Genomic DNA, 13,750 nt, shown 5'->3' with positions numbered 1-13,750 from the left:
ATTTTCTTATTTTCTCATAAAGTTATGACTTTATACCCGTAATATTACGACTTTTTTCTTGAAAAAGTTATGACTTTATTCTCGTTATTTTATGACTTTTTTTCTCGTTAAATTATGACTTTATTCTCGTAATATTACGACTTTTTTTTCCTACAGAATTAATCAGATCGACTTCAGATTGGGTCAGTACAATCTGAAGACCTTCTTAACGAATAGTTATCAAACGTTTGTATTTTCATGCAACATTGTAGTCGTGGCGACGAAAAACAGGAAGTTGTTGTAACTTTGGCGTAGGTTCTTCAATCTGCTCGAAATTTCTCAAGAATGATAAGAGTCCGGGCCTGATGACTAGACTATACTTGGATCCTACCGGGTGTGAGGGCCCGTTCATCGCTGCTTGCAGCTTTAATACTTTATCTGTATGTTGGTTTGCATCGACCCACCAGACCAATTACAGTAGTCTCTTCAGAAGCTCATCAGTCTGTTTTTAATGATTTTAGAGCTCTGTGTTATTGTCCAGGTGTATCATGAGTGACTGTATTTAATGTGTTTCTTACTTAGCTGGCACCTGCAGCCACCATTAAGGGCTAATGTCCTTCCAGCTGAAGTTTACAACCTCTGTATGGATTAAATGTCAGCGCAGCCTGCCCCGTCTTTGTGTTTACCTCCTAACTTCTCCTCTCCCTCCTGTTTTCATCCTGTTTTCTCCTCCTCTCCCGGTCTCTGGGGTCCCCTAAAGACCCGTTGTTGTCAGTTTGCAGACAAGCAGTATTACAATAGCGAGCGAAGAGCGCTCTGTTCCCAGCTGTTGTAATGTTTTCCAGCAGCACACAACACACAGCAGAAATGCTTGCACAAAAGCAACCAGAGGCATGTGTGTGTGATCAGCGAGGGAAACGAATGCTTTGTGTTCATAAACACTCCTCCTCCTCCTCCTCCTCCTCCTCCTCGTCCTCCTCGTCCTCGAGCAGCAGCAGAAGAAGAAGAAGAAGAAGAAGAATCTGAGGAGAGAGGCAGCTGCCTGAGGAGACAGCGTTCCCTCACACACAGAGCAGGAAACCAATGAAAAGATAATTAACTGCGTGTTTGTTTGATTATCTAGCACGCTTTTAAGTAGTGGAAATGTAATTAACAGTATGCATACAAGCTCCCTGTACACATCAGAGAGGGGTGAGTGTGTGTGTCTGTTATTACTAGACACTAATAGTGCTGCTGAAGTGAGAGGTTTCACTTCTGAATTGGTGTTCAGCCAAGTTGTACAACACATTTCTCACCTCTGTGTCAAGTCAACGCAATTTTATTTGTGTAGCCCAAAATCACAAATTTGCCGCGGGGGGGGGGCTTTACAATCTGTACAGGATACGACACCCTCTGTCCTTTACAGTACGACCATCTCATCGGATAAGGAAAAACGTAACCAGGAAAACCCCTTTTAACAGGGAGAAAAGATGTTAGAAACCTCAGGAAGAGCACCAGAGGAGGGATCAGACGAGCAACAGATGTCGTGTGTACAGAGTAACAACATGATGCAAATACAACATACACGATCCATATGACAAAAAAACAATACGTAGAATGTGAACATATGTGAGAAGCTGGATCCAGGAGGATGTCAAGCAGCTTCCCGGCGTCGCCAAACAGATAGATCCAGAGCAACACGACCTCCTCTCCACGCCGAATAAACAGAGCCAGAGCCCAAGCAACACAACCTCCTCTCCACCATGAACCTAGAGAGAGGAACATATTTTAGTTTTGAATTCACAGTTGTGTCATGGACACACGGACACATGGACACACGGACACACGGACACATGGACACACGGACACACGGACACACGAAGGAGGAAAGTCGATGTCTGAGGTTTTACATCCAGTCAGAATGCTAACAAGTTAGCTACCGTTGTTTACGTGTTAATCACGTCTATAGTCAGGCGCCTGTTTCAATACAACTAAAGTCAATTTCTCATGTTCTGTTATTTAAATTAAAATGACGATTAGGTCTGCTACTAACTATTATTTTCATTGTTAATGAATCTGTTAATCGGTCGGTTGTTTGGTCAGAAAATGCTGAAAATGTTTCCTAAAGCCCAAGATGACGTCCTCAAATGTCTTGTTTTGTTCACAACTTGGAAGATATTCAGTTTACTGTCATGAAGAAACCAGAAAATATTCACATTTAAGAAGCTGGAATCAGAATTTAGACTTTTTACTTCTTAAAAAATGACTCAAACCGATTAATCAATTATCAAAACAGTTGTTGAATGCAGCTCTAAAGACAATGATCCCAAAAAGTGATTCTACTTTCTTTTCATATTTAAAGTGATCTGATGAAGACGAACCTGTTCTGATGTTTCTTCATCTTCATCTTCCTCGTCTCGTCACCTCCTCTTTATCTTGTGTGTGTTTGTTTTGTTGTTCAGGTGCTGGCGGGGATGAACGTGCACCCGGCTGAGTTCGACGGCCTGAAGCAGGAGTACAACGTCAAAGGCTACCCGACCTTCTGCTACTTTGAGTGAGTGGAGTCTCTCTCATCCTCAGGTCTCAGGTCTCAGGTCTTAAGGCTCAGAACATCAGAGGCGGGACACTTCAAACAGTCCAGACCTCTTAACCACCAGCAGACACTTACAGCAGTGGTGGTGGTCCTTGAGGTTCAGGACTCACTTCTACCAGGTGTGAAGGAGCTTTGGGGGTTTCTTCTGGTATTCCCTTTGAACAAAGTAAACTCACAGGAGGGGTCAGAGATCAGGGAGCAACGAGGACACTCAGGTGGTGCTGTACGCTCGGCTGTTACTACTAGAGATGAAATGATTAATACATTAGTGGATTAGTTGATTAGTAATTATTATTAAAGGCATTAAAGTGTTATTATTGCATTAACTTTGACAGCCCTAATGTATATACAATCAGTATTTTTTAACAGTGCTAAACGCGACATTGGGAGCATTTCTGTTTACAATACAAATACAAATACATTACTAATATTAGAAGTCGTGGGTTGCGTTTTTTTGTGCTTTTTTCTGCAGAGTGTAGTTGCTTATTTGGACTCCTGTCTCCGACGATTCGAAGGCAGTTCGCCGTGTGATATACGAGCACATCATGCCGATCTAACACGAAAGAAACGCAGCACAGTTCTCTGTAATGAGGCGTACCGACACTGGATTCACGGTGTTCAACTTGTTTAGTTGACAGGAAAAATGTAAAGTTAGGAGCTAAACATGGATGCAAAAATTAAATGAAATGCAGGCAATCCAAGATAAATTCATCCATATATGAAGTGATCTAGTGGCCGCCTCTCTCTCTCATATCGTGGTCGGTAGGTGAGGTTGCTTGTTTTGTGCTCGTCTCTAAAGACCTGGTTGCTTGTTTCTCTCGCAAGATCTGGCAACGCTGCTGCAGGACATCAAAACTCTGCACAGCGGTTGATTTTACAACTCTAGAAAGTTATTACAGACTCTTTTGTCTCAGCGATGCTCATGTTAGATTGGTCAGGATGGTGCCTTGATGATGAGATACTCCGTTGGGACAAAAGTTTTGCAGAACTTCTTTGTTTTCCCGGCCGAGTCCTCTGCTTTCAGGAGCCACGCTGAGCCAACGCAGTTGAACAGATTTGAGGGGCTGCTACTTGTTCACACAGCGCCGTATCCTCAGAACGAGCCAGCGCTTTTTAATTATTAATATGCCAGACTAAGTACTAAAGGCTTTTAATATACTGTGCCAACTTCTTCAAGAACACCTGAAGGCCGCGTGTGACGTTGACTTAGCACTTGGCCTCGCCGTTTTCTTTTTAATGTCGGGAAGAAATGTTCTGATCATTTCTAAATATGTGAAACAGACTCATAAAACCTCTTACGCAGCGGGAGGCGAGAGTGAGACTGATAGTGTTTGTTAATGCCGACCCCCCCCCAGCAGCAGGAGCAGCCCTGCACCGGCCTCATATTTACACTGCTGCTGCTACTTCTGTTCTCTCCGGCAGCCTCTTGTTCCTCCTTGCTCCGGCTTTATCATCCCCATTTCCACATTAAACACTCTCTCATTCCAGTCCGGCCTTTTAATTAGACTGGGGCTGATTAAGTGCCTCTGTGGTTAGTCAGTGTGTGTGTGTGTGTGTGTGTGTGTGTGTGTCCGTGTCCGTGCACTCATGTGTAGCTGAAGCCGAAGCGCCGTCCGTTAGCCGGGAGCGCATTAGTGTCAGCGCGGGGCTAGCTAACGACCATCCGAGCCCATTGGCTTCAGTAATGAGCCCCTCACTGATAAACAGCAGCTAATCACTGCAGGCTAAATCAGCATCAACACCGCCGGAGTTATCTCGCCGCTGCACCCGCAGCATCCTTTAACATTCAAGGTCTTTTACCCGTTCATTCATGCAGATTAATACTAGCCAACACTCTCTATCAATTAAACAATACAACTCTTTCAGGTCCTTGCTGTGTCCTTTAACCGAGAGAAACACCCAACAGGCTTCGTTTGACATTTCCTTGACTTGATTTTTACAGCAGCAGAGATAAAGAGTGAATATAGAGTCGGTCATAAAACACGCTGATTGAATTCCAAGCGGCTCACTTAAAATGCACGTTTTAAAACCCCGAATCCAGTGTGTGTGATCGTGCATCACTTTTAATAGTGTCCGCTCTGTATCTCCGGTCGTCATGTTTGCAGAGTCTCGCTGCCCAGAGCCAGTTACTATTGACACTGATCCTCCGGGCCCCGGGCCGAGCCACCGCCGCCTCCCAGCCTTCATTTAGTCACAGCGAACTGCAGAGTAGATAAACTTCAACACTACGAAGCAAATCTGCTGAAGTTTTGGATCTTCCAGCTCATTTCAAATGCATTACAACGGGACGGGTCACTGGCATTTCTTATACGCACTTTTAAGCTAACATATAAAATACAAGACAGAGGAAACAGTGTTAGTCATTACTGAACTTTTCATCAGAGCCTTTTTGGCTTTTAGCTGTTTAGTCTTTTTATCCATCACACATGACCTGGAGTAAGACTGGTATACATGGAGGACAGAATCAAAATAACAAATAATTTCTATTTTCTATTCTATATTTATACAAAATTAAATCAATAAATGACTTGATAAATAAATAAATGTCATTGAATGTATTAAAAATAATATTAAAAATAAATGTAGCCATTAATTAATTGATCAAATTTGACTTAAATTTATATTTTAATTTTTAATGTGCTTCTTTATTTGTTTATTTCTTTTTATATTAAGTCCCTTATTTATTCAGGCTTCTGTTTAATTTTTGCTTTTATTTATTTACGAATATTTTTTTAATTTGTTTATTTATTTTTGCATTTATTTTGTATGTATTTTGACTTTTATTTATTTATTTAATTGATAAAATGTGACATAAATTGATATTTCTGTTTTAATGTGCTTCTTTATTTATTTATCTTTGTATTAATTCCCTTATTTATTTACTCTTCTGTTTAATTTTCGCTTTTATTTATTTACATATTTATTTTTATTTTTTTATTTACTTTTACATTTATTTTAAATTTATTTATTTATTTGTGCACTTATTTTTTATTTATTTTCATGTTTATTAGTTAATTAATTAATTAATTAAATTATTTATTTATGCACAATTTCCCATTGCATTTCACCCCTTATTCATTTCCCAAAACCTATTTATTTCTGTATTCTTTTCTTTACACATTTCTTTTTACATTTCTTTTTTACATTTCTGCCTCATTATGCAAATGAGTCACTCAACGTGTGTGATCATGGGATCAGAGCGCAGATAATAGTTTGACTTTATGCTAAAAATAAAATACATAAATAAAATAATAAATAAATAAATACATTTCAAATTAATAAAAATAAATATATAAATAAATAAAAGGAAATTAAACAAAAGAGTTGATAAATAAGTGAATTCAATACAAAGATAAATAAATAAAGAAGCAAATTAAAACAAATATCAATTTATGTCACATTTTATCAATTAATTAATGGTTACATTTATTTTTTATATTATTTTTTCTGCATTTAGTGACTTATTTATTTAGTTATTTATTTTGGGAGGTTCCGTCCTCCATAGGTTTATACTTCAGCGTTACATTTGTTTAATTCATTCTAGATTTTATTTAGTCTTATTTTGTTAAAATAATAATAAACACTGTTGTATTAACGTCTACCTCTATACTACAGGCAGTGAGTATATAATAGTCAGAACACAGATTCTTGGTGGAGTATTCCCTCTAAATAATGAAATATGTTGCAGAAGTATAACCTTGTTGTTTTGTATTAAATGACAGATATAACATTGGGTGTGGTTTTAAAGCTCTTTGAGTCATAATCGTGTCGTGTTGCTGACAGATGGTTCAGTGATCATCTTGTTCTTGTTTTTGTGTTTCAGAAAGGGGAAGTTCCTCTACCACTATGAGAACTACGGAGCCACAGCCAAGGACATCGCTGACTGGATGAAGAAGTGAGTGTCATCCTAATTCACCCTCTGAAACATGCATTTAGACCTGTTAAAGAGACAGTTCAGGTGTTTCTCAGACACCGGAAAAAATCAATCTTTAGGTTCAGTTAGGTTCAGTGTTTAGGTGTCTTAAATGTGTTTAGCTGCTGCCCCCGTCCACAGCAATACATTACTTTACTCCAAACTCCATCTACTGTAGTAATGCACCGACTACAGAGAGGTAGTTCATACAACCACACTTCAAAGCATCCAAACTATCCCTTTAAAGTGCAGACTTGAAGATGTTCTAATAAAAAAGAACGGAGCTTTCTCCCTTCTGTCTCCAGTCTGGCATCACCTCCTCCTTCTCCTACTGTGTTCTCCATCACAGCTCCTCCTTCTCCTACTGTGGTCTCCATCACACCTCCTCCTCCTTCTCCTACTGTGGTCTTCATCACAGCTCCTCCTCCTTCTCCTCTGGTCTCCATCACACCTCCTCCTCCTTCTCCTCTGGTCTCCATCACACCTCCTCCTCCTTCTCCTACTGTGGTCTTCATCACAGCTCCTCCTCCTTCTCCTCTGGTCTCCATCACACCTCCTCCTCCTTCTCCTCTGGTCTCCATCACACCTCCTCCTCCTTCTCCTCTGGTCTCCATCACACCTCCTCTTGCCTCTCCTCACCCTGACTCACCTTGCCATGCTGTCATCAATCTACACCTGCTCTGTTGTTGTCTCATTTTTCTTTCTCACCTTGCCTCTCGCTCTCTGCCCATAACCCCGTGTCTTCTCCCACCACGGCTTGTTTCTCCTCCTCTCTCCTCCATCTCTCTCTTCTTTTCCACCGGGCCTGTCCACGGGGCTGCAACCAGTGGGCACCGAGCAGAGCTTTTCACAGCTATCGCAGGAAACGGAGCGAGACAGGCAGAGGATGTATTCTAGCTACGCTCTCTTTAACCCAGAGGCATAACACCTCCCTCCCCGGTCCTAAACCTTCACTGCTGCTCTGCTTATCCACGGCCCAGCAGGCTCGCTATCAGCCCATCATGCTGACAGGATTTTACAGTATAATTACACCTCATATATCAGTAAAAAACAAACATTTGGTCTGTTTCCTCTCCGTCTCTCCGACAGAAAACTAGAATAATGTGTCATGAATGGACCGACCTTCATTTGCACATTAAATCTGTTCCATATGGTGTAAAGGTGGCGGACCGGCCTCCTGCGAGCCTCATCACATCTGTGATGTGTTTGTCATGTCGGAGGAGGAGATGCTGCAGACGAGGAAAAGAAGGTTTTTGTAATAACAGGTGTTGAGAGGTCTTTCCAGACGGTCTGATTTGCTGCGTTCATATTTAGAGACGTTGTGTAAAACTCCATTCGTCAGATATTTTATCTCCTCTGACCTGTTTTTCACCTCCACTTCTCCTCCCAAGTTTTGATGAAGTTTGCTCTTGCCTTCAGATTCAGCTATCTCAATTCTTTATTTCTTTTATCTCCCTCTTTGTTTCACCAGATTAAATCATTAGCTTGCCGTGCACGGATTTTAGCTATAGAGGTCAGAATCTGAAAGTTAAGACCTTCACACACCGACAGCGTTTTCTTTTCTTTCGTGTGATCAATGTACTTTGTCAAACTGTTGTTTTTGTGAGTAGTACTTTCACACAATGCATGATTATGGAACAACAACAACACGGAGCCTCCGTAGTCTGAACTGAGACGACAAACTTTATTACTCCTTTCAACCTTGACGAAGGCAGCGCAGACCAGATCCACTCCTTCTGTTCTTCCCTTTCACAATAAGTGCCCCGGACTCGGGCTGGGCAATATGGAGAAAATCAAATATCACGATATTTTTGACCAAATATCACGATATTGTAGAGTTGATTATTGGTGCTTTTATAAAATATTTACACATTAAGATGTTTGATGAATAATCATCAGTAATGTGGATATAATGACTAAGTGGGTAAAGACAAATAATAGAACAGCTAGAACAGTCTGGTAAGCTCAGAAAATAATATCAGTTTACTGTTATGCAGCCTTTAAAACCAGGAAAAGACAACACTTAAGATATCCAAAATATTAGATGATATCTAGTCTCATATCATGATATCAATAAGAAATATAATATAATGTAAATAATGCTGTCAAAGTTGGTTTTAATTAACGCAACTTGTGATTTTTAGGTTGTAGCAGCTCAGTTTTAAAGCTGGAGTGAAGATACTGGTGTCATAGTAAACTATAAAACCTGATAAATCCATTGGTACCAACCATGTCATACTAGCTGGTCATGAAGGAGGTTAAATAACGCTCCAAACTTACACTAAATTCTGCCGAGGAAAAACTGTTATGTCCATTTTCAAAGGGGTCCCTTGACCTCTGATCTCCAGATGTGTGAATGTAAATGGGTTCTATGGGTACCCACGAGTCTCCCCTTTACAGACATGCCCACTTTATGATAATCACATGCAGTTTGGGGCAAGTCATAGTCCAGTCAGCACACTGACACACTGACAGCTGTTGTTGCCTGTTGGGCTGCAGTTTGACATGTTATGATTGGAGCATATTGTTTTATGCTAAATGCAGTACCTGTGAGGGTTTCTGGATCAATATCTGACATTGATCTGTGTTGATTGATTTACAATAATAAATATATACATACATTTACATAAAGCAGCATATTTGTCCACTCCCATGTTGATAAGAGGATTAAATACTTGATAAATCTCCCTTTAAGGTTCATTTTGAAGTCCTTGGTGATGATATCTGTCCTCTGCAGCAGTGTCACCTATAACGGGGTAGAGCATCATTGGTTTGGTTGTATAGAAGCAGCTCAGGACAGAACAGCAACTAAAGATGTCACCTGATAAGACCTGAGTGTAGCTTCAGGCCCTGATAAACCCTGATCCCAAAGCTTTATAAAGATATATATATATATATCAGAGAGATGTATATTAGACTGATGACATTCTGGATTAAAGGTACGTGTTTGGAGGAGATGCAGTTCCCCCGATGCACAGTTGTAGTTTTTAGTTTTCAGATATCCGGCCTCCTGCGGCTCCACAGCGTCGCCGGCTGAGGCCGGTTTGTGATGTGTGTGTGTGTGTGTGTGTGTGTGTGTGTGTGTGTGTGTGTGTGTGTGTGTGAGAGTGTGAGTGTGAGAGTGTGAGTGTGTGTTGTGTGTGTCTTTTTAAATGACTTGCACTTGTTTATATCTGTGTCCACTCGTTCTTGGCGTTGCAGCATTGTTCTCTGTCACCAGGGCGGGGCTGCCTCGGTCCAGATGTGCGTGCATGTGTGTGTGTGTGTGTGTGTGTGGTACACTGGGTGGAGGGTGGGCTACAGCTGTGTCTGATTTCTGCTCCGTACACATTAAACACGCCAGCTGGAAAGTGTCTGTTCTTTAAAACGTCCACTCACCTCTGTCTCCTCTTCCTGTTTCAGCCCTCAGCCCCCCCAGGAGAAGGCCCCCGAGGTGCCGTGGGCAGAGTCGGACTCTGCGGTCTTCCACCTGACCGACGACACCTTCGACAGCTTCCTGGAGGAGCATCCTGCAGCCCTGATCATGTTCTACGCCCCCTGTGAGTAACTAAGCACGGCTGCAACCACTGATTAGTTTCATAATCAATCAATTATTTGATCCATACAATGTCAGAAAATCCTGAAAATGAACATCACAAGCACTCAGAGATGAAGTCTTTACATTTTTCTTTTCCAACAAAACAGTCTTAAACCACAAAAATATAACATTTACATAAACAGTAAATTCTCACAGTAACTAAAAGCAGCAGATGTTTGGCTCTTCTGAGGAACAACTGGAACTGTTCAGCTTCCCTCCCTCCTAGTGTTTCTAACTGGTATTATTGTCGGCGCCGCTGTCGGATCTCTTTCCTTTTTGTCCTCAGAGCGACTACTAGCGACAGATTTAGCAACTTATTCAGACCATCAGGGGAAAAGCGTGATATATGTTCAGATATATATTATACTGTAATTCGTTCCCAGTGTTGCTCAGAGTAATCACAGTCAACAGAACGAGGTCTCTCCCTCTCCTCTTGGCAGTCTCTCCATCGCTGCAACGACACACTAAGCTTTATGTTATCTGGCGTCTTTTGGAGCTAGTGCTACTTTCATTGGAAGAGTTGTTAACGCTGCACAGTTTTAAGTTGTTGAAGTAACTGGGGATAGCTGCTGATAGCTACCAGGGAAAACTGAAGGCGCTATCCTCTTCCTGTTTTGGTTAATGCACTTCCTTTGTGCCTTTAATAGAGCCTTCATTTTCCTGGGAATCGTACTCGATGGCAGCGAGGCTTAAGACAAGTTCACACTACACAACCTGCTGTCTTGTAATCGGGAGTCTTTAAGTCGTTGTGGTTTCACACTACATGACTGACCGGAGACAGGTCACACTACGAGATCTTTCATCGGGAGGAATCTCCCTGATAAGGTCTCCAAACTTTTGTTTAGTCATGAAAACATGAGGAAAACCCGATAAATGACGTGATACCATACGTGAGACACATTGCTGATGTTGGCACATGTGTTTAGAAAATAGTCTGTTTCCACCGGCTTCCACTCTGTTTTACTATTTACTCCTCTAGATGCAACATCAAATGAACCACATCCAGTAAGTTCCTGTAGTTACAGGCGACCCCTCCTCCCCCAGGTTTACCCTCAACCATAACCATGGATATTTAGCATGCTAGATATCTGGGATGTGTCTGCGAGGCATCGGCGAGCGTCTCAGTCTCTCTTGTTTAGAAGAGAAACCAGCAAACTGGGGAAACTCTCCCAAGATGGTTAAGGTTAAGGCTAGGATAGGATAGGATAGGTCGTCGGGCAGCGAGTCTTGCAAGAGTTTTTCCAGATCTCAGATCAGATTTCGCAATTTGCAGGTTCCCTTCTAGACACGACCGAGCCTCTGGGCATCGCAACTTTGAGCAGTTCACACATGGCGCTCGAACGCCGATGTGCGAGCGGTGAGCAAACGCCAACTGGCATCTGATCTGGGGCTTCGGGGAGCAGAAAATCCGTGCTGAAGTGGTGTAGTGTGAACTATGCATTATAGGGAACCAATCTAAATACTGATGGTGTCATTATTCTATAGATAGTTAATACATTCTGCAATCAATATTTACTCCATAATGAGAAGTTAAAGCCAAAAACTGCTCAATTGACACTTTAAATCATTAATTATCAAAATTGTTGTTTGAGTAAAACGTTATTCAAACTAATCTTTCTGCTCTAAAAAGAGAAGTGAAACTCCTGCATCAGTTCTAAGTAGAGGAAGTATTAAAGTCCTCCAGGAATAACCAGACTAGCTGTGTGCTAATAAAAGAAAGTTGAGCTTGATAAGGCTGAGGTTATCTATACCTTCCTACTGTCAGAAAATCCCATGAAAAGACCAAAAGCACCAACGCATTAGTCCGTCTCTCCTCTCCTGTCTGAGTCTCTCAGCCCAGTGGTAACACTGTAGTTTTTAACAACTGTTGGTGTGAACGCAGCATTAGTTTTGGTCTTTTCATGGAATGTATTGACAATAAAAATATACTGTATATAAGCTATTGTCCTTTAACAAGCTGCTGTTCACCATCAGAAAGAGAAAAGTAGTTTCACCAGTAAGATATGTGCAGCAGCGTGTCAGAGGAGCTTCTCATTCCTTCCTGCTGTGTAAAACATGATCTTACTCCGTTGTTTAGTCACACAAATAACATCACTGTTTCACTGTCAGGATCAGCACTAACAGTCACTGAGACTGGGAATGAAAAACAAACCCTGCAGTAACTCTATCTGTTTGTATCGTCCTCACAGCAGAATGCTTCATCGCTGCCATATGGTTCACATAAGCCTGCCTGTCGCTGTATTCACGCACCACAACGCCGTTGTTACGCACAGCTTTGTAAACATGCCACATTCTGTCGTCGGGGGGGTTACATGGTTTCTTCCAGCTCCAGATTGCTTCGCTTGGGTCCGGCCGTCCTGCGTGTGAGAGCGAGCAGAGGAGATGTGGCGTGTTGATGAATGCGACCCAGAGCTGTAAAAATCATGCAAATACATTCACCCTATTTAGAAACACGTTCAGAGTGCAGCAGCTACACGACACTCTATTGTTGGAGCTTTACTTCTGACTACATCACCTCCACCTGCTCATCCTCCCTTCCCCCTCCATGCTGTAAATGCATAAATAAGAAGAGCTTTCACCATGATGATGATGATGAGTCATTGTTTTTCTGAAATTTCATCACATAGTTAGCTGCAGAGTTTTCATCCCTCCAGGTTGCCGGGAGCGCTGCTCTCCACCCAGAGGGCAAACACACTCTCCAGCTGTTAAAGTGATAAAAAGACATCCTGAACACCCTCACTCCGCTACATCCACTCTCTCATTATTCACTGCCTAAAGCTCCATACGATTCTTAGTGCTAATATTTAAACTAACTTCTGCCAGTTGGCAAGTCAAAATGTCATGATGTCAGATTTCTGTAACGTTGATCCGCCAAATAAGAAAGAAAGAGCCAAGTGACATAACTTCATCTCAGTCTGTTGGGATGTAAAAACAACCATCAGACCAGGATGGACCTCCGTCGATCCGGTAAAACAAAAACACTAAACATGTTTCCTGTTTGACTTTAATTCCTAATAATAAATAAAACAAACTTCCTGTAGATGTGAAGTTTCTCAAAAAGAGAGAAATGACGAGTATCAACAGAGCTTTACCTTCCTGATAGTCACACCGAGGCTTTACTAGGTTTTACATTCATATTGAGTATTATATCATATTTTCACTTTTATACATAGACTGTATAGAAGAAGTGGACATAGTCACCGTGACGTCACCCATTGGTTTGTGGACTACCATTTTGAAGCCTCGAGTTTGGCATTTTGACCGTCGCCATCTTGGTTTTTGGCCCCCGCCATCTTGGTATTTGGCCATCGCCATCTTGGTTTTTGGCCGCCACCATCTTGGTTTTTGGCCGCCACCATCTTGGTTTTTGAACGTCACCATCTTGGTATTTGGCCGTCACCATCTTGGTTTTTGGCCGTCACCATCTTGGTTTTTGGCCATCGCCATCTTGGTTTTTGGCCGTCACCATCTTGGTTTTTGGCCCCCGCCATCTTGGATTTTGGCTGCCACCATCTTGGTTTTTGGCCGTCACCATCTTGGTTTTTGGCCCCCGCCATCTTGGATTTTGGCCGCCACCATCTTGGTTTTTGGCCGTCACCATCTTGGTTTTTGGCCATCGCCATCTTGGTTTTTGGCCGCCACCATCTTGGTTTTTGGCCGTCACCATCTTGGTTTTTGGCCCCCGCCATCTTGGATTTTGGCCCCCACC

General features: G+C 41.9%; 1 protein-coding gene across 1 annotated transcript in view; it reads left to right on the top strand.

The window, feature by feature from the left end:
- The window catches only part of pdia5 (protein disulfide isomerase family A, member 5), a 75,447-nt gene that overhangs the window by 36,307 nt on the left and 25,390 nt on the right, over window positions 1-13,750 (top strand). The window contains exons 10-12 of the mRNA XM_074657947.1: window positions 2,421-2,512; window positions 6,375-6,446; window positions 9,867-10,003. Coding sequence (XP_074514048.1) covers window positions 2,421-2,512; window positions 6,375-6,446; window positions 9,867-10,003 — 301 coding nt within the window. The remainder of the gene's footprint in view (window positions 1-2,420; window positions 2,513-6,374; window positions 6,447-9,866; window positions 10,004-13,750) is intronic.

This window comes from Sebastes fasciatus, chromosome 14 (assembly GCF_043250625.1).
Source record: "Sebastes fasciatus isolate fSebFas1 chromosome 14, fSebFas1.pri, whole genome shotgun sequence".
NCBI lineage: Eukaryota > Metazoa > Chordata > Actinopteri > Perciformes > Sebastidae > Sebastes > Sebastes fasciatus.
This window is presented reverse-complemented; position numbering and strand designations above follow the sequence as displayed.